Source organism: Sphaerodactylus townsendi, linkage group LG06, assembly GCF_021028975.2.
Source record: "Sphaerodactylus townsendi isolate TG3544 linkage group LG06, MPM_Stown_v2.3, whole genome shotgun sequence".
Taxonomy (NCBI): domain Eukaryota; kingdom Metazoa; phylum Chordata; class Lepidosauria; order Squamata; family Sphaerodactylidae; genus Sphaerodactylus; species Sphaerodactylus townsendi.
In genome coordinates this window covers 69,570,010-69,596,944 of record NC_059430.1, presented here as the reverse complement: position 1 = coordinate 69,596,944, position 26,935 = coordinate 69,570,010, and the positions used below count along the sequence as shown (strand labels likewise).

Genomic DNA, 26,935 nt, shown 5'->3' with positions numbered 1-26,935 from the left:
TACATATCTGTTCTAGGGACACGTGCTTGACCAAGGCTGCATTAGTGGCCGCACTCCGGCCGCACTCCACTGCGTTAGTGGCCATAATGCCACTGGGTACCAGTAGACAGCTGGTCTTGTGTGCCTCAATGACACATGCCCTAATGCTGGAATTAACGGCCACAGAGGACATGACCTCACCTACCCTAGGGGGAACCATGTTAATACACAGGGACTCACATTCTCTGATATTTTCCTTGCATACGAGAAAGGCCCTCAGGGACCAACACACATCCAGGTGGTGCCATAAATGTTCCCTGGGATGGGTAGGGTTGGAGCAAAAGTTAGGCAGAACCACCTCCTTGTTGTTGGGTGGTTTGAACTTAAAAATATTTATTTTTGTTAATAAGGATAGTGGATTTAGGCTTGTTGTCCGTATCCCACTGAGGTAAGATGGGATACGATGTCACCACTGGGATATGATGATGACTTGTCACCACTGGGATACGATGACGACAGAGAGCAAGGGTCATCTTGACGGCACCCTACTGGCCTTCCCCATGGTTTTAGTGGTTCGAGGATTATCAGAAACACCGTTCTTAATCCTTTCGACAGTTCCAGATTGGTTATCCCAGGGTCACCTGTGACATCTGTGGCATCTGGTTCAGTTTGACCGCATGGTTCTTGAACAGAACAAGGAACAGAACAAGGAGAAAGAAGAGTTATTCAAACAACGTGACTGAGACGTTGCTAGCCTCATGTTGTCCGTCCACCACCAGGATTCACAGATCTTCCTGGAAAGCATTTGTTCACTGGTGCAGGGGGAAGCTAATCACACCAGAGACTCTGTCACTAGATATCATCCTAGATTACTCACAAGTTACAAAGAAAAAAGACTACAAACTCTCACAGACACAGAAAGGAGTTTTTGGGAACCAAAGGACACGAAGCCTATCAATAAGCAAAGAGCCTGCTGAATTTGCTGCACTCCCTGACGAGGCAGGAAGATACTGGGCAAGACGGCTACGACCCGCCTACAGGAAGTGACCAAAGTAGATTTCCTGCCTCCTTGATTGACGGTAGAGAACAACCCAAACAAGATGGCCTACACCATCCAGGAGAACCACTAAAAATGGCATCCCTCTGGTAGATCCTTCAGTTATTTCCCCACTCCAATGAGAAATATAGAAGAGATCCTCTGCCTCAATTGAGATCCTACTACCTCAATTACTACCATCAGTAGTGACCCATGGGTGGATCCAGCACAAACTTTCTGCTCACACTAGAGCTCATGTGCTAGTGGAAACACCAGAAAACTACCATAGTAGCCACTTGTGCTAAATCAAACTTGTTCTCTCCTCACTTGCATAAGATCTTGTCCAACCAATTCTGGGGAACCATAATGTATAAGAGGAATGTGCTAGGTGTTGCACAAGATCTTGTGCAAGTGGAACTGTGCTGAGTCAGTGTGTTACTGCATCACTGGATTCAAGCCATAGTGAACAAATTAACAGATCTACAACTGTGCTGAATATCTGCTTTCAACAAATTTACAAAAAACAACAACAAAAAACACCTGATGCAGATGACTCAAACAGCAGAAACAATTCAGCAAATAAGAAGATGCCATAGCAACAGTCATGGATGCTTTTCCAAGGCACTTATTCACACAATAGATGTGCAAAGAGCCAGCGTGGTGCAGCAGTTGAGAGCAGGTGTACTTTAATTTGAAGAACAAGGTTTGATTCCCTGCTCTGCCACTTGAGCTGTAGAGGTTTATCTGGAGAACCAGATTAGCTTGTGCACTCCAGCACATGCCAGCTGGGTGACCTTTGACTAGTCACAGTTCTTTGGAGCTCTCTCAGCCCCACCCACCTCAAGAATGTTTGTTGTGGGGAGGGGAAGAGAAAGGAGAATGTAAGCCCCTTTGAGTATCCTTACAGAAGAGAAAGGGGGGATATAAATCCAACTCTTCTTCTTCCTCTTCTTCAAAGAAACCCTTCCCCCCAGAGCTATTTTCAATTAGGCCTTCTTTGTGCATATAGAGTTGAATCAGACCACTGCCCATTTACCTCAGTACTCTACTCTTCCTGGCAGAGGTCCTGACCTAAGATGCTTGCCTCTGTAAAAGAAAGATTTTTCTCCTCACTGAAAAACTTTATCTGGAGATACCAAGGATTGAACCTGGGATCGCCTGCATTTGTGCATAGGACGTAGCCGTAGACCCTCTACATATTTTCTGTCAAATAAAATTATGAGTTTCTGGCTACCTTCCTTGGTCCAGTTCATTTACCTACAGACTTATTCTTTCAATGTACCATAAGGCTGGCCTGCCTTTTCTCCCCATGTACTGATTTCCAAGCAGTGACTATTCCAAATCTGCACATAGCCTACTATATGAGCCCCAAGGTAGTATTTCTTCATGCCGAGAATCTTGCTTTAGGCCTCACAGTGTCAATGCCCATGTGTCCATTGCTTCTCCCCAACCACTCAACATAACAAGACTCTCACTTCCTGGAATTTCCAATGGATCCCAGCACAAACTGTGAGTGACTGTCCAGCACAGCATCTTCAATTCTAACATTATTTAATTTTAAAGTAAGTTGTATACTATACCTCTTAAAATCCGCCACCAGCTTGACATCTGCTATGACTAGCTTGTGCTCTATAATCATGTGCTTCAAAAGATGGTTTTGTTCTGATGGAGGAGAATATTCTTCACAGAATATACAAGGCACAGATGGAGAGCCTTCTACGGTAGAAATACCACCTGGACTTTCTGGCAGAGAAAGTGGCTCCAAAATACAATCGCTACTGTCTGAAAGAGACCCTTCCCCCCCAAAAAAGCATGATATTAGTTGAGAGATTTCCTTCTTGGTATCTAAAGCAGACTTAAGTAGAGCTTCTTGCTTTGAAAAGGTCAGTAAACAGATGCAGACCGTATTAAATCTAGGGGGGGGGGGAAAGAGAGCAGAATAGTTCCAGCATGGTTGTTCATTCCTGCATCAAAAAGGAATGGATTTATTAGTAAGGTTATCAAATATTTTATTCCTAGGCCAATGGCATCTCTTTTAGGCTCAGAAAGAGAAAAAGACTACGCTTGGCCAACTTAGGGTTGAAAATTAATCAATGATGTATAGTAAATATAAGTTGGATGCTGCTTGGTAGATGGCATAGTAGCCTCTTACAAAGAGTAGGATTCCCAATTCCTTTAATTGAAGTAAGAACACAGACTGACCACAATGTGCATATAACCCCTAGCATGAAGTTGCAGAAGGCTGACTTTGGCAAGAGTAGAAGACTGACTTTGCCAGACTTTGCTGGAAGAACTTGCCAATAACTCACCTACCAAATGAATAAATGGCTAGCATGTGTAAAACAGTATTGGACAGAGGGAACTATCTAAAGTTTTCATTGTAACGCCCATGTGTACTTGAGCGACCAAAGGAACCATAACTGATTTAATGAATCATTCACAGTTTCACTGTAATGCCAACTGTATAAAGATAACAGGGCTAAAACAGAATAGTGCAGGAAGGCTTTTTAATAACAACAACAACAACAACAACAACAACAACAACACCCTCATCGGCACCCCCTTGTTGTGGGGAAGGGGCCTGCGTGCTTCGATGACGTTGAGAGCTATGCTGGAGGTAGGCTATTCTACCAGAAGGGGCTCCCATGCCAGACAGGTCTCAACTGAGAAACCAGACTAAGAGTGTACACCAACCCATACAACATGGTGACACAAACGAAAAATTATTCCATACCGCATCGGTCGTCGCGCGGGTTAACAAGGGCCGCGTCGCATGCTGGGGTCCCTGGGAATGCATCGACAAGTGGCCTACAAGTGGACCAACCATCCAAAAGAAAGAAGTATAGTGCGCAAGAAAATTATGCCATCATGGCTTGTTACTAGAACTCAGAGCCAGAAAAAAGAGGATACTTGAAGCGGATGTACGAGTTGTGGAAACAACGCTACCCACTGAATATCACTGAGCAAAGACTGGCAGATCAAAGGCGATTCATCTTATGGAATAAAGTGTTTAGAGAGATAGAACTGGAAGAAATCCAGAAAAATTGTAAAAAGAAAGCAACTGTAACATCAGAAGAAAGAACAATAAATACTCCAGAAACAACAGGAGAGATCATAATAGAACTGCTAGATGAAAATGCCAGCACAGGGGAGAAAATAATAGTACAGCCACCAGAGAAAGTCCCCATGACAGAAAAAACTGATAGACTGACAGAAAGACAAAAAGAACTAAGGGAAAAGATAATCCAGTATGGACAATCAAACGAGGAAAGACAAAGGCTGCCAGCATTGAAAATGGTGCCCAAAAAAGACCTCACAACCATAACGAGGGATGTAAATATGGCATTGATGACAACTGAAACAACATCCATCAAACAAACTAATCAGCTCATGTACAGTATGGCACTAGTGGTCACAAGAGAACTGGGCAGTGAAATACCTAAACTAGGATAAATGAACCATCAAAACCAAAGTGGAAAATTAGACTGGAACAGAAGATCAGAAAACTAAAATCAGATGCCAGTAACCTGAAAAATATGAAAGAACGAAGATTAAAGAATGGCAAGATCATGAAAGAATTAATTATAAGGTACTGACGAGACACTAGAACAATTGAAGAAGCGCTGGAGATCACCAAACAACAAATAACAGTCACAGCGAGAAAAATTGAAAGATATGAAGCAAGAAACATCCAGTACAGACAAAATCAGCAATTTCGTTCAGACTAAAGGCATTTCTACCAAAGCCTCAACACAAAGATCAATGTTGAAAGCAAAAAACCAGAGAAAAATGCAACACTTCAGTTTTAGAAAGATCTGTCAGAAAACGAGAAAGATTACAACAATAAGGCGCAGTGGATAAAAGTTTGAGAAAGATGTTGGCCAAAAACAAATGCAAGAGCTGGAAATAACAACTGATATGATAACAAATCGAAGCAAGAAAGTGAAAAATTGGACAGCACCAGAACATGATCAATTGCATGGCTTCTGGCTCAAATACCTAACCCAGGGGTAGGGAACCTGCGGCTCTCCAGATGTTCAGGAACTACAATTCCCATCAGCCTCTGTCAGCATGGCCAATTGGCCATTGCTGGTTGGGGCTGATGGGAATTGTAGTTCCTGAACATCTGGAGAGCCGCAGGTTCCCTACCCCTGACCTAACCAGTTTGCATCCGACAATGGCCAAGCAGTTCAATGAAGTCATGCAAAATGGTGAAATCGATCAATGGCTAACAACTGGGAAGACATACTTGATTCAGAAAGATCCAGCCAAAGGAGCAACACCTGGAAACTACAGGTCAATAACATATTTACCCACGATGCTCAAACTGCTCACTGGCATAATAGCAGATAACATCATGGACTACTTGGAAGCAAATAGCATCCTGCTAGTAGAGCAAAAAGAGAACAAAAGAAGGAGCAGGGGCACAAAAGATCAACTCCTGATAGATAAAATGATAATGGGGAACTGCAAGAATCGAAGAACGAATTTGCATATGGTCTGGATCAATTACAAGAAGGCATTTGACTCACTGCCCCACAGTTGGATCATGAAATGCTTGGAAACAATTGGCATCAGCAAAAACATTCGAGTATTCACTGAAAAAGCGATGAGACAGTGGACTGAGCTGACAGTCAGAAATGAAAACTTTGGAACAGTCAACATTAAGCGAGGAATTTTCCAAGGTGATTCACTATCACCTTTACTGTTTATCATTGCCATGATCCCACTAACAGTAATTTTAAAGAAAAAGAAGTTGGGCTATCAAATGACCAAAGACCAAATCTCACATTTGCTGTACATGGATGATTTGAAGCTGTATGGGAAATCAGACACAGAAATCCAGTCACTAGTAAACACAGTCCGAATATTCAGCACAGACATTTCGATGGAGTTTGGCCTGGAAAAGTGCGCTACTGTGGCAATAAAGAGGGGCAAGATCACCGAGAGTGATGGGATTGAAATGCCTGATGGCCAACTCATCAAGTGCAACCAAGAGGCAGCTTATAAATACCTGGGCATTTTGCAGCTGGATAACATCAAGCACGGGCAAGTGAAGACTGTTGTCAGCAGAGGGTACACCCAGAGGGTCAGGAAAATTTTGAAATCTAAATTAAACGGTGGGAATACCATCAAGGCCATCAACACCTGGGCCATACCCGTCATCAGGTATACTGCGGGAATCATCAACTGGACACAGGCTGAGTTGGAAGCATTGGATAGAAAAACTCGGAAGCTTATAACAATGCACTATGCCTTACACCCACCCAATGATCCTGACAGATTATACCTTCCCCGGAGATCTGGTGGCAAAGGCTTACTGCAAGTACAGTAAACAGTGGAAGAGGAGAAGCATGCACTGGCCGATTATGTGAAGGAAAGTCAAGAACAGGCATTGATTGAAGTGAAGAACAGATATTTTCTGAAGACCCAGAAAACCAAAGAAGAATACAGAAAAAATGTGATTAAAATGAGGACTGAAAGCTGGCACAACAAAGCACTGCACGGCCAATTTCTGGAGGAAATCAAAGACAAGGTGGATACCGAAAAGACCTGGCTGTGGTTAACAACTGGTACTCTGAAAAAGGAAACTGAATCCCTGATTTTAGTCGCCCAAGAGCAAGCCATTAGAACAAATTCGATCAAGGCCAAAATTGAAAAATCCTCAGATGATGCAAAATGTAGATTGTGCAAAGAAGCTGATGAAACTGTAGATCATGTCCTCAGCTGCTGCAAAAAGATTGCCCAGACTGAGTACAAACAGAGACACAACTCTGTGGCCAAGATGATCCACTAGAATTTATGCAAGAATGACAACATAAGAACAGCTAAGAACTGGTGGGAACATTGTCCAGAGAAAGTAATGGAAAATGAGAAGGTCAAGATCCTGTGGGACTTTCGAATCCAAACGGACAAAGTGTTGAAACACAATAAACCAGACATCACCGTGATAGAGGACAAGAAAGTGAGCATCATCGACATAGCAGTTCCCGGTGACAGCAGGGTCATTGAAAAAGAACACGAGAAGGTCAGCTGGCATAGGAGGTTAAGAGCTCGTGTATCTAATCTGGAGGAACCGGGTTTGAGTCCCAGCTCTGCTGTCTGAGCTGTGGAGGCTTATCTGGGGAATTCAGATTAGCCTTTACACTCCCACACACGCTAGCTGGGTGACCTTGGGCTAGTCACAGCTTCTCGGAGCTCTCTCAGCCCCACCGACCTCACAGGGTGTTTGTTGTGAGGGGGAAAGGGTAAGGAGATTGTAAGCCCCTTTGAGTCTCCTGCAGGAGAGAAAGGGGGGATATAAATCCAAAACTCTTCCTCTTCTTCTTCACTAGATACCGCGATTTGAAAATCGAGCTTCAGCGTCTATGGCACAAACCAGCTGAGGTCGTCCCAGTGGTAATTGGCACACTGGGCGCCATCCCAAAAACACTAGGGCAGCACTTGAAACATCTTCAAATTGACAAAATTAACATCTGTCAAATTCAGAAGGCAGCCCTGCTGGGATCCGCACGAATACTACGCCGATACATTACAACTTCCTAGGCCTGTGGGTGAGGCTCGAATTGTAATGAAGGCCAACAACCAGCTAAAGATCTGGCAGTTGTGAAATCGGCTATTGGTCACTTACCATGAAGAGCCTTTCTCCAGATAGATGTAGGAAGTCTCTGATGGGTATTCCTGTGCTCTGCTACCAGGAGGCAGGATCTTTTAAAACGATTGCTTCCCATTGACCCCTTGTCAGGGTTAAGTTCCCAGTTGCAAACTGACCACGTAGTCTGAACAAACAACACTCAAGAAAAACAATCTTAAACAACTAATCTAAACACACTAACTGCAAGGGAATTCAGAACTAGAGAATTTTCTATCCTGGTTGGAAAACTGCTCCAAGGGAGGGTCGAGCCCTTCGGGGATGAGGCGGCCTATAAATTTAATAAATAAATAAATAAAATAAGTGACCAATAGCCGATTCTCCAGTAGACGTAGGAAGTCTCTGATGGGTCCTACAATGCAGTGTCCCTGCTCCCCGGGTGGGAATTCTGTTTTCCTTGACCAGGTCCAGAATCTTGGTGCCGAAGGCAGTCTGAACTGCGGACCAAGAATCTAACCTATAATGTTTAACGAAGGTAGATGAGGAGGACCAAATGGCCACTCTGCAGATTTCCTTGACTGGAATTTGTTGTCTGATCACTGCATTGGTAGCAGCACATCAGACGGAGTGTGCCGTAATTCCGGTGGGAAGTAATAATTTTGTGGAAGCATAAGCCTCTGCAATACAGGTGCGAATAGCGTTGCTTATTGCCGCACCTGACATTTGGTCACCCAATCTCGGATGAGTTACATTGATGAACAAGCTATTGGATGTCCTGATAGTTTCTGTACGCAACAGAAACATTTTCAAGGCTCTGCGGACGTCTAATTTGTGCCACAGTCTTTCTCTATCATTAGCTGGTTTTGGATAGAAAACAGGAAGCACTATCTCCTGCCCTAAATGGAAGGAGGAACTGGCTTTGGGTCAGAAAGATGGATCCGATCGTAAAGTGACCCTATCCGGGTGGATCGTCCAGCATGCAGGGGAAATGCTGAGTGACCTAAGTTCTGAGACTCTCCTGGCTGACGTTAGAGCCACTAGGAAAAGGAGTTTCATCCTCAACCAATGGAGATGTATTGAGCGTATTGGTTCAAAAGCGGATCTAGTCAGTGCCAATAATACAGTGTGCAGGTTCCAGGAGGGGAACCTGTGGATCCTGGGCGCTTGCGTTTGGGAGACCCCTTTTAAGGATCTCAGGATGTCCGGGTGCACCGAAATACAGTATCCCTGGACTTTGGGCCATACAGTGGATAAACCTGCTAACTGTCTGTGGGGCGTTGAAGCTCTAACCCTTCTGCTACCCCTTCCTGAAGAAAGTCTAAAATGTGGGCCAGTCCTGGATTTTCAGGATCTATCTTCCTCCTGTTGGCCCATCGCATGAAAACCTTCCATGTATAATCATAGATTCTAGTGGTGGACCTGCGCCTAGAACCTAAAATGGTTTGTACTACCTGAACTGAATAGCCTTTTTTCTCTAACCTTGACCTCTCAATAGCCATGCGGTTAGGTGTAACCTGTCCGGATCCGGATGCCACACTGGGCCCTGGGTGAGGAGGTCCGGTCTGGATGGGAGTGGAATTGGTTCTCCTACTGCCACTTCTAGGATCATGGAGAACCATGGTCTCCGTGGCCAGTATGGGGCTATCAGGATAATGAGAGACCGTTCCTGAAACAGCCGTCTCAGGAGTCTTGGCAGAAGGGGAATAGGAGGAAACGCATAAAGCATCTCTTGGGGCCAAGGAGCCGTGAGGGCATTGGTTGCTATTGCTGCCTGACAGAAGTAGCGGGACATGAACTGATGTAACTGAGCATTGTCCTGAGAAGCGAACAAATCGACCTTCGGCACAGGGAAGTGCCTCATGAGCTGTTGGAAGACCTCTGGAAGGATTGCCCATTCTGCATTGTCCGAAGTCTGACGACTGAGCCAATCTGCTCTGGTGTTCAGTTGTCCCTTGATGTGTTCCACTCGTATTGACAACTTGGACAACTGACGGCTGGATTCAGAGGCTGTGCCTTCTGATGGAGCGTTCCTGTCAGTCCCTGACTGGGAGGAGGAAGCTCTGGCGGCTGAGGCTCGTGTCGACTCTGCGGCTGTGCGCGCGAATGTCTCTCTCACGGGAGAGAAATGGCCATCTGCCATCTTTACAGCTCAGCTGCTGCGCCTCATTAAGTCAGGCTGCCTCTCCCAAAAACTTCTGGGGCCGCTGCGCGAAGTGCGAGTTGCCCAGCGAAAAAACAGCGTTCAAAATGGCGCCCGCTGAGGCATCGCTGGGACGATATATCGTTTGCGCCGAAAAACAAGCACCTGTGGCTTTGCTGAGCCGCTATTGAGTTCGTGCCAAAAAAGCAAGGGGCGGCGCTCTGAAATGGCGCCAGCGCTCAGCCGAATCTTCTCCTGAGAGAGACCTGAGGGACCTGCAGCGTCCCGTAAAGATGGAGTCCTTCGAGGTGGGAAGGGAAGGGAAAAAGGGGGGAGGATGGTAATACACACAAACAATGAGGGAAAATAAAAGGAAATCAAAAAACCTGGAGCTCGGCTAAAATTACTGAGGAGCTCTAAGAGAAAGCCTTGCACTCCTTTAGAGGCAGGAAGTCAACTGGGGACTTAACCCTGACAAGGGGTCAACAGGAAGCAATCGTTTAAAAAGATCCTGGTAGCAGAGCACAGGAATACCCATCAGAGACTTCCTACATCTACTGGAGAATCTACAACAACAACAACAACAAAAACAACATATTGTCATTGTGCATGCACAATGAAATTTACAAGCATTCCCCGATGCACACTGTTTCAGATCTCACACCCCATTCTCACATTCCCCTTCCTCCACCCATCCCTACACAGCCCCAAACACATCAACAAGAGACCATGGAGTTCAGCATAGCCACAGCTCTAGAATAGAAGCTATCTCTAAGCCTATTTGTCCTTGTTTTTATAATTTTATATCGTCTGCCAGATAGTAACAGTTCAAAAAGAGAGTATGCCGGATGAGACGGGTCCTTCAGAATATTCTGAACTTTCTTTAGGCAGCGGGAATTATAAAGTTCTTCTAAAGAGGGGAGAGGGCAGCCAATAATCCTCTGGGCAGTGGTGATCACCCTTTGGAACGCCTTCCTATCTGCCACTGTGCAACTGGCGAACCATGCACAGATGCAGTATGTTAGAACGCTCTCTATAGCACAGTGGTAGAAGGTCACCAGCAGTTTTTCATTCAGTTGTCGTTTCCTTAAAAGTCTCAGATAATACAGTCTCTGCTGGGTCTTTTTAACCACTGTGGAAGTCTGAACGCCCCAGGTCATGTCCTCTTTAATCATAACACCCAGGAACTTAAAACTGGCCACCCGCTCTACTCGATCCCCATTTATAAAGAGGTCTATAAACTACTACTGTGCGTAGGATGTATTATCTGGGACTTGTTGCATTGTTTTCTATTGCATTGCTTATTGGGTGTCTAGTCCTACTGACTGCATTGATTTATTTTGTGTAATCCGCCTTGAGTCTCAGTGAGCAAGCTGGACTATAAATAATGTAAATAAATAAAGAAAACCCTGAAAATACTTAAACTCATCTAAGCACACTTAAGTCATAACTATGCTGAGGTCTCCACTGTGAAAATCAGTTCTTATGATACATGGACGAGGAGTAGTTTTTGGTCCAGGAAACAGGAAATCACAGACCAGTCAATCTAACATCTGTCCCACACAAATTAGTAGAAACTAATCAAAGACAAAATTATTAGGCACATAGGGGACCAAAGCCTGCTGAAGGAAAAATCCAAGGGAGGTCCTTTGAGAAAGTGAACAAGCATGCAGAAAATGGTGATGCTACAGACATTATATAATTAGACTTTCAAAAGGGTCTTGACAAGTTACTGCATTCTATCACATAATGGGTTCTCTCATGGATTAAAAATTGGCTAAATTATAGCCAGCTAAGGGGTAGGAACAAATGACATTTCTCACAACAAAGAGCAGTGGGTCCCACAAGGATTGGTATTGGGGCTGATACCATTCAATCTGTTTATAAATGATTGGGAACTTGGGGTGAGTAGTGTAGTGGTCAAATTTGCAGGCGATACAAAATTATTCAGCATGGAGAAATCCAAGGATCACCTTGGAAGAGCTTTAGGAGGATCTCCATGAATTGGGTGACGGGACAGATGGAGTTACCAGTGTTGATAAGTGTACGGTGATGCACTCTTTGCCATCAAGTCACATCTGACTTACAGTGACTTTGCAAGATTTTCAAAGCAAGAGACATCCAGAGTCGGTTTGCCATTGCCTGCCTCGGCATCATGCCAGACTGGATACCCCTGATCAGTGGAGGAATGAATGAAAATGGAATGTGGAATGTCCCCAATGGCCAGGAACAATAATTTATAAGGCTTAATGTCAGTATTATACAATTTATGACACAAGATTATAAGAACATGCTATATTAGTATGAATATTGATGCATTTGTCAGTTTTTTGTGTGGAAATACAAGTGTACCCAAACAAAATAAGAACATTTGCTGGAATGTTAAGTGTCTTTCTAATTAAATTCAGCAGTTGAATGAATCAATTCATTAGCAACAAGCCTTGTTTATTATCTCATTAATACAGCTGGCTAATATGAGGAGATTAGTTGCACAACTTGAAAACTATCCCAAACCAAGAAAGAATGCAACAAAAAATATCCTGCCAAGAAAGTGAGAGCAAGAAAAAGATCCCCCAATAAGATAAAAAGAAAATAGAGCTGCACATCAACAGAAATCTAAAAAGAGAAAGGAAGGGATACCACATTTTTTGTCTTGCAGTAACTTTCTTAAAATTTATGCATTTCTTGTTGGGTGATTCTCACCTCTTTCTCAGGGAGGCAGGAAAAAGAAATCTGTCTTGGCTTGGACTCCATTTTGATCAGTATACTCCTGACTAAGCAGTAAGAAAGAGGTGAAACTCTAGAAATGAATTTAACAGTAACGTCAACATTAACATAAATAGTAACAGGAAGCGACCTGGAACACACAACACTTGGACAAAACTAATGTCTGTAGCTCATACCGGAAATGAACGATGCTACGGGAGGGCCAAGCTGTCCTCCTAGCTTACTAGGTGAAGGGCCCTTTATGGTGAGTATCCAATGGACCGTTCTCCTGGAGGCGGAGAACATCTCGTTGGGAGCTCAGAAAGCAGTGTCCCCAAGAAAGGGTGGGCTATCATTAGTTGTCCAGGATGTGCTTCAGAACCCTGCGACCAAAGATGATCTCTGCACGCCCCCAGATTGCAATTTAAAATGTCACACAAAAGATGAAGGGGATGACCATATGGCCGCTCTGCAATTCTGTTCGACTGAGGTGTTGCATCTGAAGACTACGTTGGTAGCTGTGCTGCGAATTGAATGTGCTGTGATTCCAGCTGGAATCAGAAGGTTCAGCGCCTTATGTGCTTCGATGATACATGTCTTCAGGATAGAGTTGATTGCTGCTCTGGACGTTTGTTGTCCGAGCTTTCGGGGTGATGTGTTAATGAAAAGGCTCTCTGATTGATGAATAGAGTCTGTTCTAACAATGAAAGCCTTGAGAGCTCATCGAACATCCAAGTTATGCCACAGCCTCTCTCTGGGGTGAGAGGACTGTGGGTAAAAGTTAGGTAGAACAATATCCTGTTGTAGGTGGAAGTTTGAGCTAGCCTTAGGCTTGAAGGTAGGGTCCATTCTGAGAACGACCCTGCCCTTATGGAAAACACATATGTTTGGGTTAACAGAAAGTGCCCTAAGTTCTTTGACTCTTCTTGCTCAGGTGACTGCAACGAGGAACACCACCTTCATATGTAGCCACCGGAGATGAATAGACTGAACTGGCTCAAATAAAGTCCTGGTCAGAGCTAATAGGATGGTGTGGAATCTCCAGGAGGGGAATCTATGGCTCTGGGGAGGTTGACTTTGTTGAACTCCCTTAAGAAACCTAACTATGTCTGGGTGTTGGGTAACTGATACACCCTGGAACTGTGACCATACTGTGGACAAAGTCCCAATTTGTCTTCTGAGTGTGGTACTGTGAAGACTTGTCTCGAAAACCTCTTGGAGGAAGTCCAGCACCGACAAAGGAGAGGATGTTTCTAGATCAATTTGCTTCCGTCTGGCCCATCTGACAAATGCCTTCCAAGACGAATTATAGATTTTCACTGTAGCTGGATGATATGATGCCAACAGGGTGTCGGTAAAGCCTTTCGAATAGCCCTTGTCTCTTAGCCATTGCCACTCACTAGCCAAGTGGTCAAGTTGAGCCACTCTGGCTTGGGATGCCACAGGGGTCCCTGCGAGAGAAGATCCGGGATCTCTGGCAAACGGTAGGGTGGTCTCACCGCAAGTTCCTGAATCGTGGAGAACCAGGGTCACCTTGGTCAATACGGAGCTATCAATATTACCCCTGCTCTTTCCATTGAGATTCTTGTTAGTAGTTTTGAAATTACTGGGATTGGCGGGAACACATATAGCAGAGTCTGAGGCCAAGGGGAGATGAGAGCATTCACCATGAGGGCTCCGGGATGAAAGTACCTGGATATGAACACCTGGACTTGAGTGTTCTCAACTGTGGCAAAAAGGTCTACATTCAGACTCCAGAACCTGGAAGTTATTTTTGGAATATTGACCTGTTGAGGGTCTACTCTGCAGGAGATATTGTCTGGTGACTCAACCAACCCACACAAAGGTTCAACTTTCCTTGAATATGTTCCACTTTTAGGCTCAAGATGTTTCCTTCCACCCAGGATAGTATTTGGGCAGCCTCTCAGTACAGGCAGGAGGACTTGGACCCTCCCTGGTTGTTTATATACATCTTGGCCACCATGTTGTGTGTGCGAATCAAGACATGTTGGTTTTGGATTGAGGGTTGAAATAGTTGGAGAGTCACAAAAATGTCCCTGAGCTTCAGAACATTGATGGGAAGATTGGATTTGGATTTTGTCTACTTCCCCTGAACATATTGGCCCTTCAGGTTAGCCCCCCCCCACCCCAGGAGACTTGGTTGGCCTCCCCACCCCAGGAGACTGATCGCTTGGTAGGTAAATCTTCCCCAGAGACAGATTCTGTGCGATTGTCCATCAGAGTATGTTCTGCTTGAGAGAGGATGATATGGATAAGGAACTTTTTCATAATGTCCCATTAGTATGGTTGAAGGAACTGTTGAAGAGGCATGGCATGGAATCTGCCCCATTGGATGAGGTCTATGGAGGCAATCAGGACACCCATCAATCTGGCTAGGAATAGAAGGGAACATCTGGCCAAGATGATAGTCAATACAATTATTTCCATTTTCAGGATCTTGTCTCTGGGAACAAAGAGAGTGTTCCAGGCAGAGTTTTGATAGCCCCGAGGTATTCCATTCTTTGAGATGGGATGAGTTTGCTCTTCTCCTTGTTCACCAAGAACCAGTGTTGTTGCAGAACCTGTGTCACTTGATGATGATCCTGGTTTGCTGCTTCCATGGACTTGGACCTGATGAAGTTGTCATCCAGGTACAGGTGGTTGTGAATAGACTGCAGACAGAGGAGGGTGACTGGCGCCAGAAGTAACTTAGAGAACACCCTGGAATCGGTGGCCAACCTGAACGGTAAGGCTCAGAATGTGGAGTCAGCTATAAAGGATGAGGCCATCAGGATATGGTCCAAACCTTCCCTGATGGCATGCTTCTTGGGAGGCAGAAGTTCAAGAATCCTTCTCACCCATACTAGAATAGCCCTAACAACTGTGGATGCTGGGGCAATTGCCTTCATCGCTAAGGACTCATGGGAGTGTCTGAGAGCCGTCTGATTTCTTATCTAGAGAATCCTTGAGACTGCCCTCTCCATCTTTGGAGACTAGGCCTCCTGTTTGGATGGTAACCACAGGGGCATCCACCAAGGGTACTTGCAACATCTTGTTCACGTACTCTGGGACAATGTACACCTTTTTTGCTATGGAAAAAAACATTCTTATAATCTGATGGGTTGTCCCATTCTTTTCTAATCCTCCTCATGAAGTACTCTGGGAAGGGAGATACCTGTTGGGAGATTTCTTCCTGAGGAAAATAGTCCTTGCTGCCCTTGGGCATCCTTTAATGCATTTGGAGGGCAAGCCCGATGTTGGGTGGGGCTTGTGCATCCTCAGGGACCTCCTGCCTTGATGGTACTCTTCTATCTGCTCCACGATTGAACGCTCTAAAAAGGCAGCAAATTTCATGGGTGATAAGGATTGCCAGTCAAAAGGATTACTCGGGAGTAAGGGAGTAGTATCCTCCCACTTTGAAGCTCCCCCGCCCTCCCCAGCGTGAAACAGTCTCACCTGGGATCTGGGGGGGGGGGGCATCCATCCTGTCGCTGGGCAGATTCTTGCTAACTGCTAGTCTCCCCTTCTTCGGAGCTCTCTCGTCAGGACTGGGCTGAACTTTTTTCTGAGTGCGCTTTTTCTTTTTGTTTGCAGCAGCCGTCTGGGTGAACTCCGTCTCAGGCTGCCAGTCAGCCAAACGGCTAGATGTACCCTCTCCTGTGTCCTCTATGCGGCTTTCTAAAGGAAGGGTAACTCCGCTCCTGAAAGCTGCCATCATTACAGCAGTTTTGGAGAAGGTCTCCCGGGGAGGAGAGAATTCTCGGGCTGTCATTTTGGTGCGAAACTGCTAGGCAGGAAAATCAAATGTCAAAGGGAGTCCCTACCTGAGTGCCTAAAAGGCAATTTCTACCCTACCAAGAAAACAGGGGGTGGGGCAAACGAACGGGACTCGACACACCCAGAGTCCACAAGTAAGGATGACAGGAGAAAAGAGTCAGGCTGTGGAGTAAAAAAATATGTTGAAACAGGAAAAAATACTGATCAAAATGGAATCCAAGCCAAGCCAGGAAGTGACAGATTTATTTTTCCTGCCTTAAGAACATAAGAAGGAGCCTGCTGGATCAGACCAGAGTCCATCTAGTCCAGCACTCTGCTACTTGCAGATGCCTTTGGGAGCTCACATGCAGGATGTGAAACCAATGGCCTTCTGCTGCTCCCGAGCACCTGGTCTGCTAAGGCATTTGCAATCTGAGATCAAGGAGGATCAAGATTGGTAGCCATAGATCAACTTCTCCTCCATAAATCTGTCCAAACCCCTTTTAAAGCTATCCAGGTTAGTAGCCATCATCACCTCCTGTGGCAGCATATTCCAAACACCAATCACGTGTTGTGTGAAGAAATGTTTCCTTTAATTAGTCCTAATTCTTCCCCCCAGCATTTTCAATGTATGCCCCCTGGTTCTAGTATTGTGAGAAAGAGAGAAAAATTTCTCTCTGTCAACATTTTCTACCCCATGTATAATTTTATAAACTTCAATCATATCCCACCTCAGACGTCTCCTCTCCAAACTAAAGAGTCCCAAATGCTACAGCCTCTCCTCATAAGGAAGGTGTTCCAATCCCTCAATCATCCTCGTTGCCCTTCTCTGCACTTTTTCTATCTCTTCAATATCCTTTTTGAGATGTGGCGACCAGAACTGAACACAGTACTCCAAAGTACTCCAAGTGCACCACGGCTTTATATAAGGGCATAATGACAAATCTTTGCAGTTTTATTATCAATTCCTTTCCTAATGATCCCCAGCATAGAGTTTGCCTTTTTCACAGCTGCCATGCATTGAGTTGACATTCCCATGGAACTATATCCACTAAGACTTCCCAAATCCCTTTCCTGGTCTGTGACTGATAGCACTGACCCCTGTAGCGTGTATGTGAAGTTTCCTCGATTCTTTGCCCCTATGTGCATCACTTTCACATTTTGCTACATTGAATTGTGCAGACCTTGCTACATTTCTTAGCCCACCTCTCACCTAATTCTATAAAGAAGGTCCTGCTTGGAGCTCTTTCAAGTAACTCCTTCTTGCGGTTCTCACCACCCTACATAATTTGGTATCATCTGCAAACTTGGCCACCAAGCTATCCACCCCTACTTCCAGGTCATTTATAAATAGGTTAAAGAGCACTGGTCCCAATACGGATCATTGGGGGACACCACTCCCGACATCTCTCCATTGTGAGAACTTCCCATTTATACCCACCCTTTGCTTCCTGTTTCTCAACCAGTTTTTAATCCATAGGAGGACTTTCCCTCTTATTCCTTGATTGCTGAGTTTTCTCAATAGTCTCTGGTGAGGAACTTTGTCAAAAGCCTTCCTGAGAAATGGGTAAGAATCACACAACAAGATGTCCCTGCCTCCAGGAGAAGTACACTGTGCCTTAGATGGAAACTTGTATTAGAGTCTTTAAAGGAAATGAAGGTGTACCAATCTTTAGAAAAAATGGAAAACAGCAACCAGACAACATACTAGCAATATATATTACAATGTCCCTTTATTGGACTTTTAAAATATAGTAAGATATCTGGAGCCAAGAGAAAAGGCATGATTTAACGATTTCAATTCTTAAATATACATATAATAAATGAAAATATAGTTTGCTCTCTACTGGACCTATAGATACAAATTAAAAACAATAAAGAATAATAATATAAATATTCCCCTTTTAAAATGCAGTTTGCAGTGATATGTATGCACTTGGGAAGGTAAATTCAAAGCACTGTTGTCAGGGACTAGGGTATGGACTGCTCATCAGAAGACATGCAAGACACATCAGGAAGGGACTGAGCACCTGACACCACCATAGCAGGAGCTCTCAAAATACCTCCAGGAATCTCCTTTGATGTGCCAGAGTAGCCCCAGAAACCTGTGTCAGCTCTCTTAGTGTGGGATACAGTCCTACATTCAGACTCAGCCTTGGACCCTCAACCCCAGAGTCTTCTGCGGCTTCTAATATCCCTTCCCAGCTTTCTCCCCAAGCCTTACAAAGCCTGGAACCATTCCAACTCCATTGGAATACCCACTGCTTTAAACAAGCATGGTGCTTTTAAGGACTGGTAGCCTGCTATTGGAAGGATGGGGCTTGCATCTCCCTTTCCTTGAAGGAGTACTTCAGGCCTCAATTCACCCTCATCCTTTGCTGAACTTGATGCCTGCCTGACCAGGACAATTGTGGAATACTGGGGTTGTACTTGCATGACCCAATCAGGTGTAAATGCCCTGACTGCAGGTAAACCTGTCCTCTATACACAGGATGTACCAATTATGAACACAAAGCAAGATGAACTGTGTGCCTTTTTGACCTTTCATTGGGTAAAGGTGTTATGTTTGTACATGTGTTGGATTTGGCATGTCTGAACATCTCCCATTATGTCCAATACGCAGAGATGAAGCAGATTCAGTCCTACAGTGGGCTGTCTCTGCAATACTTCTGCTGAATGTATGCACAGACCTAAGGGCAGGACTGGAATGATCCGAACTAAAACCCATGGCTTCAGAGCCAAATGTAGCTAAGTATGGAATCATATATGGATCTAAATTGCTACCAGGATATTGGATTGCTATGCAGTGGTACTACTCTTGAGTAAAATTAATAACTGATACTATTCCTGCATAAATTTCATTTTTGCTTGCTACACATTGGTACTACGTCTGAGTAAAATTGATAATAGTAAAAAAACATTTTTTGTGCATGCTTACACAGTTCCCCCTTTTTGTAGCATTTTGTGTATGCTAAAACAGCCACACACAGTGTTACTGGGAATATTATTACTTGTGGCGTGGAGCAGCAGTGGCGTAGGAGGTTAAGAGCTCGTGTATCTAATCTGGAAGAACCAGGTTTGATTCCCAGCTCTGCCGCCTGAGCTGTGGAGGCTTATCTGGGGAATTCAGATTAGCCTGTACACTCCCACACACGCCAGCTGGGTGACCTTGGGCTAGTCACAGCTTCTTGGAGCTCTCTCAGCCCCACCTACCTCACAGGGTGTTTGTTGTAAGGGGGGAAGGGCAAGGAGATTGTAAACCCCTTTGAGTCTCCTGCAGGAGAGAAAGGGGGGATATAAATCCAAACTCTTCTTCTTCTTCTTGTCGCGAGACCCAGCAAAGATGTGACAAGCCAGTGCTTGGGCTGCAGAATCAACATATCCGTTATCAAGTTCAAGTTAAGTTCAACCTTTATTAGGCACAGATATCAAAACAATTGGCAGAACAATGTCACATTTGAGAAAAGCATCTTAAAATTCTCTGGATTAGAGCACCTGCAATAAATAATGTGCTGTATTCCCTAAAATCTCAACCTCATTACTATTTAGTGATTTTATTATACAGCCTTTGTGAGAGATGTTGCACATAAATTGCGATAACAGAGCTTCTCTCAAAAGGTTATAATTCGGACGAGAACATAAAATATGTTCCAATGTTTCAACCTGGGATGGGCAATATGGACATACCCTGTCTGGAAGGGACAAATTCCTGATTCGCCCTTGAATAAGCGCAGGGGAAAAGGCATTACATCTGGCTCTTGTAAGAACCCAACGTTGCCTGGGCTCATCAATCAGTAATAAATATGAGGCTATCTTTCCAGCCACAAGATTGATGCCAAGGGGTAAGGGGGAACATACCGATCTTGCTTGACTAATTAAATAGTGCTGTTCTTGGTCAAGCACTCTGGTTTTAATTGTCCAAAATATTTCTTTTGGTTCCCTCATTACTAGGTCTTCTAGGGCCAAACCCAATGAAGCAATTTTTCCTATAATTATGTTCCACCATTCAGAACCGCATACATCCAGGAGAGCCCTAAGCAACAAACTGTTGGGGTCATTATGGAAGCATATTCTTAACCAACATTTGAAAGTGAGTAGCCATGCCCTTGTTGTAAACCCGTCTCCAAACATAGAACCACATATGGTACGCAATGGGGAACACCCATGATTCTATACAGGAACACTGATTGGACCCTTTTTACTATTTTACACCAATCCACATTGGTACTCCATACAGAAGATGTTGCAGTACTTTGGAACAGTATACTGATGGAATATGCTTCTATCCTTTAGCGTAGAAGAAATTGGCAACCGCAGATAAAGCAACTGAGCTGCCCTTTATAGCAGCGTTTCTGTGATGCACCCAACTGGTATTATATTGAACATGAATCCCCAGATATTTGAAGAATTTTACTTGATCAATATTGGCTCCTTGAAGGGTCCATCTATGTAGAGTAAATTTATTGGGAAAAAACATAGTTTTAGTTTTTGAGGTATTTATTGTCAATAATTTTTTTTGCACAGTAATTGGCACATGCCTCTATAAGACGACTGAGCCCTGTTCTAGTTCTAGAGAGCAGGATCGCATCGTCGGCGTAAAGTAAAATAGGAATTCGATTATTTCCTACTGCAGGGCATATGCATTATCTGTAAAGTTAAGCTGCATATTTGCAGTGATGGAAATGAGCTTTCTTTTGCTGACTGCTTGCTTTGATTTAGGAATACTTTGGTTGTTTCAGGATGAAAGGTTGTTGACCACTGTTTTTGCTTTTGTGCAACTAAGCACCCAGTGTAAAAAAAGTTCTTTTTACTGCACTTATTTCAGAAAACAGTTTTTGGTCATGTCAGCCACAAACTTGGATTTCCTTGGTATTAAAAAGATCTTTCTGTATAAAAGCTAACTGCTGTTTATCCAGTGTAATGGAGACAAGGAGTTTTCAGCCTTTATCAAAATGCTAAAAGTATTTCACAGTAAACAAATAAAATATTGATTTTTTAAAGAAACTCCAAAGGTTTCGATCCTTCTAATAACCTAGATTACCATTTTGTACAAGTCCATGGGAATTATTCGTCCATCACCTCGCTAATTAACATGCTATTAGTGCTACATGTGCTACATGGGAATTAGCCAAAGAAACCATGTGTTCTGAGACAGCACATCCCACAGATCAATCAGCCTCAATACTCTAGTGAATCACGGAATGCAGATTTAATACTTCAAAAGACTACTTCATCCTAGAGCTAAACTGGGTCAATTTAACAAGAGATAAATATTGATCTTCCCAAGCATCCACTGCCATAGAATACAAGGTCTTCACTGCACAATGCATAATTGGATAGGTTTTAAGGAACACAGCAAGTTACCATGTCTTGCCATCTCTGAAAAGAGTTTGCTCTGAGCAGGTACAGCTGAAGCTAAGGACTCATTCAAATGTAACTGTGTTCAATAGCCATATTTAACAGAGAAGTTCTGGATCTGCAGTTTCATTAGCATTAACAAGCGTTGCTATGGGTACTATAGCGGAGGCGGTGGAATATAAGTTAATGGAGGAAACGGGGAAACAGATGAACAAAAATCTAACCAGTTGGAAGAAAACAGCCCAAATTGAGGCATGATTTGCCTCACTATTCTTGACTCACTTAATATTGCTTTGCTTAATATTGCTTAATTCAGTTCACTGACATGGATCTTTAAACAGATAAATAGCAACAAGTCCCAAGGAGATGTATTGCATGTAACACCTGCAGAGTCCTTGAGAACAAGCAGATAAACATCAGCCAAATCCTTCCAATTGTCTTCTAAAATCACAAGGGTTAGATTTGAACAAATCATGGTATATAGAGAACTATAAACAAATGCAGAGTTGGCCCAGTATTCACCTGTCACACACCTGTCTCATTCAGTGGCCAACCAATTCCTAAAGAATAGCATTTAACATCAGTATTTCATCAATGAATATATTCTTTATGTTTCTCTAGGAAAGCAGGTTTTTTTTTAATTAATGAAACAATGTGGATGCCCAGTCCAGGTTTATGCTGCCATGAAACATTCTTGTAGCAGGAAACATATAACAGAAAGACCCATCTTGTTTCTCAATTTGCTAACATCAATCAATTCAAAAATGTGTTCACTAAATTATTTGGACCCAGATTAGAGGTAACTGAGGTGTAAGTTTTAGCAAAATCTTCACAGTACACCCTTTTCTGTAACAAAAGAAAGGTGCAACCTGATAAATTATATATACACACACACACACACACACACACACACACACACACACACACACACACACACACACAGCTTTTAAAGTTTTCCTTTTTCTAGGACTCTAAGTTCTCAAAGATTAGCATTTCACATTTCGCCTTTTCTTGCCACAAAACCATGGTACCAAACATTTGGGGAAAAACATAGCCATGCTCAACTCATTCAGCACCACTAACTTGCTATCTAATACTGAAACCTCATTATCAGTGCTATCCTAAGAACACGTGAGTAAGCCCCACTGAATAGAAGTGAGCAGGATTCTGCGCAGACCTACTAAGGATTACTCTTTAAATGATTTAGGTATCTGAAAAAATGTTTCCAGAAATACATGTTAAAATAAAGCACCACAAACTGTTCAGTACACTTAAGATCTTACTTAAAACAGGAAGTCTTGTTCACTCCTAAATGGATTTGGCACTTGGAGTTGGCAGATGTTGCATGAAAGGGAGTTCTACAGACATGAAGCCACTTTGGAAAAGTTACATTATCGAAGTCAACACAACAGAGTCTCATCATACCATCTCACTGATTAGGGAGCAGAATGTATGGATTCATCAGACAGTCTGGATATAGACACAAATAACTTCAAATGTAAGCAACAGTAAACTGAATCTGGTCTAGAAATCCACGGGTAACTTGCTGAATTCTTGTTCTTGACAGCTAACACCTTTACAGGGCAATCCAGATCCAGAAGGAAACAGTGCAATCATACGCTGCCCTCCAGAGGGCTTTCAGGCAACTCAGAGAGGCAGAAGAGACAAAAAGCTGCCTGGCCACCTGAAAGTCCTTCGTAGGGGAAAACAGAATTACACCACCCAAAAGTGTGCCGTACGTCTCTCCTCTCTACCACCGGCATTTCTGGGGCAAAAACCTGGTGGGAGCCAAATAATATTGGCTCCACTTTTAGGAATGCTTCTAGTTGCACCGGCCTACAAGTTGGGCTGATGCAACTCTGGAAGTGGCAGCTCAAGGTGAGGCAGGTGCCGTAGAGCTCTGTGGGGCCCACCCACCTTCCTGTTCGCCCTCTCGGCCAGCGTAAATGCTATGTAAATGCATTGGTCTCCTATAGTCATTCCACACTGTCTCCGACAGTCATTCCACACAGACACACCCCAATCTGGATTGGGCTGCCCATCATTTAGAGAACAATCATAAGTAGGGCAACCCCAGTATAAAATAACAGAAGAGTCAGTTGTTAACAGGACACAGACAATGGAAGAAAGATCTCCAAATGAAGAAACAAAACTGGCATGCAAAAAATGATAAACTGCACTCTGGCATTCACCTGTGAATCAAAGAGAAAACCCAAATCAAGAAGCAGTCTCAAGCTACAATTCTGGTCTTTTAGATGGTGTAGAAATCCCTCCTCTATTTCAGAACTGCCCTTTCCATTACCACTCTAGTTTCAAAGCTACCTTGGAGTTCTTTGGGTTTCCTGTTATCTGCAAGCAATGTACCAAAAGTCAACTTTATGTGTTCTCTTACATAAACTACTCTTAAAAATGTTATGAAAGTCCCAACACGGGTTATTTCAACAATCAGCAGTCTGCAAAATGATAGAATGGGTTAATTAAGGCAAAGTTGAACACACAGATAATGTTATGGAGAGATAGTGGGCATACAGACTAGCTTAGGTTTATGATACTTAACTACCCATGCCCAGCATATTATAATTGTCACTTCTGTTATATACATGTACCCTTGAAAGTGTGTCTTTGTTTTGGATTTAGATATCCCAAAGGGTGTCTCACTATCTAACATACAAAACAAACAAAAAAGCTCTACTCTGAGAAACAAAACTGAATGTTAATTGCCAGGCATAGCCTGCATAGTCTTTTTGCATGAGTGATCTGGTCTTCATTTGAAGCAGCAGAAATCTCGTTTAATTCTGTGTCAGTGAAGCTTTGAATACAGTCAGATATTTTTATTGGCATGCCATCATGCTTCCTTTATTGTAATTGTGAGAACTTCGGGGTTTTTTTTAAAAGCAGTTCTAGCAAAATCAAACCTTTATTTCATATGTTTCAGAACAGTCATTCCTACTTCATTAGGAAACAAGGCTGGTACTGATAGCAGCTTCAGGTACAGCATCTCAACTTGGCTCTTTTGAAAAGCTTGAGTAGGGTTTAAGCAACACCCCCTCCCCCCATAATCACAATATATCAACAAGTGTCTACTACTAATAAAAATAAACATATCCCAGAATATTTTAAATTACATGCATTACCGGTATGTATTTTCACAGTAGTTGAATTTGGCTGGTAAACCCAGTATTGGTCATACTATTTCTGTGAAAGAGTTCTAGGCACTTAAAGAAACAGATTCTAGGCTAGGATGAACCATCTCTTCAGCAAGATAAATTTCTGTACAGGATTTCAAGTAGTAGGGTTGGTCCAAAGCAAAATCCAAAAGTCATGTAATACCTTTGAGCACACAGCTGTTTGCAAATGTTCAAGTTCTCCAGAATGTAAGTATCAGGCTAAATTAGAAACAGATATCTCCTCTGCCCTAACTGGAATATTCCCTATTGTTAAGGAGTCCAACAACTTCCTCTCTGGCCTCAGACTCTGGCTTCTTCTAAGGGGGTTGCCCTTCCCTTCATTGGTCCTCTGAGTTGTTGCGCCAAGAACAAGCTCACCCTGGGATTGGGTGGTCCTTCTGTCTCTCTTTGCTTTGCCTATCTCTTCCTATCCCTCCTCCCAGCCTCAGGTGCTGCTTTCCTTGAAACCCTCTTCCAAAACTCCCTTTCAGTTGTGTGAGTGCAACTGCTAGTCGTATGCCTAACAGCTCTGCTGATGAGGGTGGATGATTCTTCTCTTCTTGGGCTTTTCACCCCATTCTCAAGTTTCAGTCTGACGTCTGCTGTGATGCCTGAAGGAAGCCCTCTTTTCTGTCTTCCCCGTCGCCTCCCTCCCACCTCAGCCAGCCTCTACCACCCAGTCCTGTGGCATCTTGACAAACTCTAGCCTTGTGCACTCAATCCAGCTCTCCTGAATTAAGTGAGGTCAGGAGCTCCAGGATCACTCCTGGTCCTAGACAGAATATTAGATACCCAGTGCTTCCAAAACATCCCTAATATTTTTCCAAATATTTAGATCCTTGTGTGTGAATGGGTCAAAGGCCCTCTGAGTACCAACCATTCATCAGATCAACCTAGTAGCTTCAATTCCGGAAAAATAAATCTCCTCAGAGGAGAACCTGCTGGTAATACCCGGCCCGAAGGATCTCTGGCTGGCCTCGACAAGGGCCAGAGCCTTTTCAGTCCTGGTCCCTACTTGGTGGAATGGGCTCCCAACCGAGATCAGAATAGGATTTCAGTTCTTTTCGCAGGGCCTGCAAGATGGAGCTCTTCCACCAGGTGTTTAGGGGCCCGCTATGCTGAGTTTTACTATTTCTGGCCTCCCATGGGATAGTGGGGGTTAAGTCGCCATTGAAATGTTGATTTGTTATATAGTTGTATTTTAAATATTTATTCTATTTTATTGTATTGGTTTTATTTTGTTGTTGCCACCCTGAGCCCTTTGGGGATGGGCGGGGTATAAATAAAAAAATAAAATAAAAAAATATTATAGGGACAGAGTCCAAGCTGCCCACTTACTTATAGGATAGAGATGGGCCATTTTTAGGTCAGCTCATTTACGTGTTTCCTGCTCCAGAGCCAGAATCCATTTTTCATGTTAGAGAGCAGGAAGGCTAAGATATATTAGTGCAGATTAGGGACACTGAAGCCTACTACTGGTTGCTGCAGCTTTTTGTATGCAATCCTAGGCCTGGCTGAGGGACACTAAAGGAATTTAAGGAGCAAATTTTTGCAAAATTTTTTTGCAAAAAAACCCTTAAGCCCTCATAGGACATATTATTATTATTTTATTATTATTTATTAGTCTTGATAGACCGCCCACCCCTGAAGGGCTCCATAAATGATACATGGAGTAGCATTCAATTTACAAGTGTTAATTCTACCCCAGATATGCATAGGTAAAGAGAGCCAACTATCTAAATCTTGGAAAAGATGTTCCATAATCCATGTCGTATTTAATGGAACTAAGGAATGGATCTCTCTTGGAACAGTACGGTCAAGCTATTTGACAGCTTCATATCAAAATTAAATGGCTAAAGGCTGAAAATATCAAATGAAAGTGGTCCTCCCAAAGATAGAATATGAAATTTATTCAAATTAATGCATTATCCTTGTGTCTCCCTACATTCAGTTATAAGATTCATCAATTTTGCTAAAGACTGTCATGATCAGAAAGTGGCACCAATGCATAATTTACAAACAATATGAACTTGAATTCAGTGTCCCATAGTGAGATACCTTTAATGCCCACTGATTGCTGAATGGCACATGCTAAGCTAAGGGTTCTAGAACCTGGTATGTATATATGCTTCCCTGGGGAAGGCCTGGATAAAAGAGACACCAAAAATAACATTAGGTTGTCTTACTAAAGTAAATGAAGA

The 26,935-nt window shown here is 43.4% G+C and overlaps 1 protein-coding gene across 1 annotated transcript in view; it reads right to left on the bottom strand.

Moving 5' to 3' along the window:
• The window catches only part of ZNF277 (zinc finger protein 277), a 73,742-nt gene that overhangs the window by 39,136 nt on the left and 7,671 nt on the right, over positions 1-26,935 (bottom strand). The window contains exon 2 of the mRNA XM_048500879.1: positions 2,596-2,809. Coding sequence (XP_048356836.1) covers positions 2,596-2,809 — 214 coding nt within the window. The remainder of the gene's footprint in view (positions 1-2,595; positions 2,810-26,935) is intronic.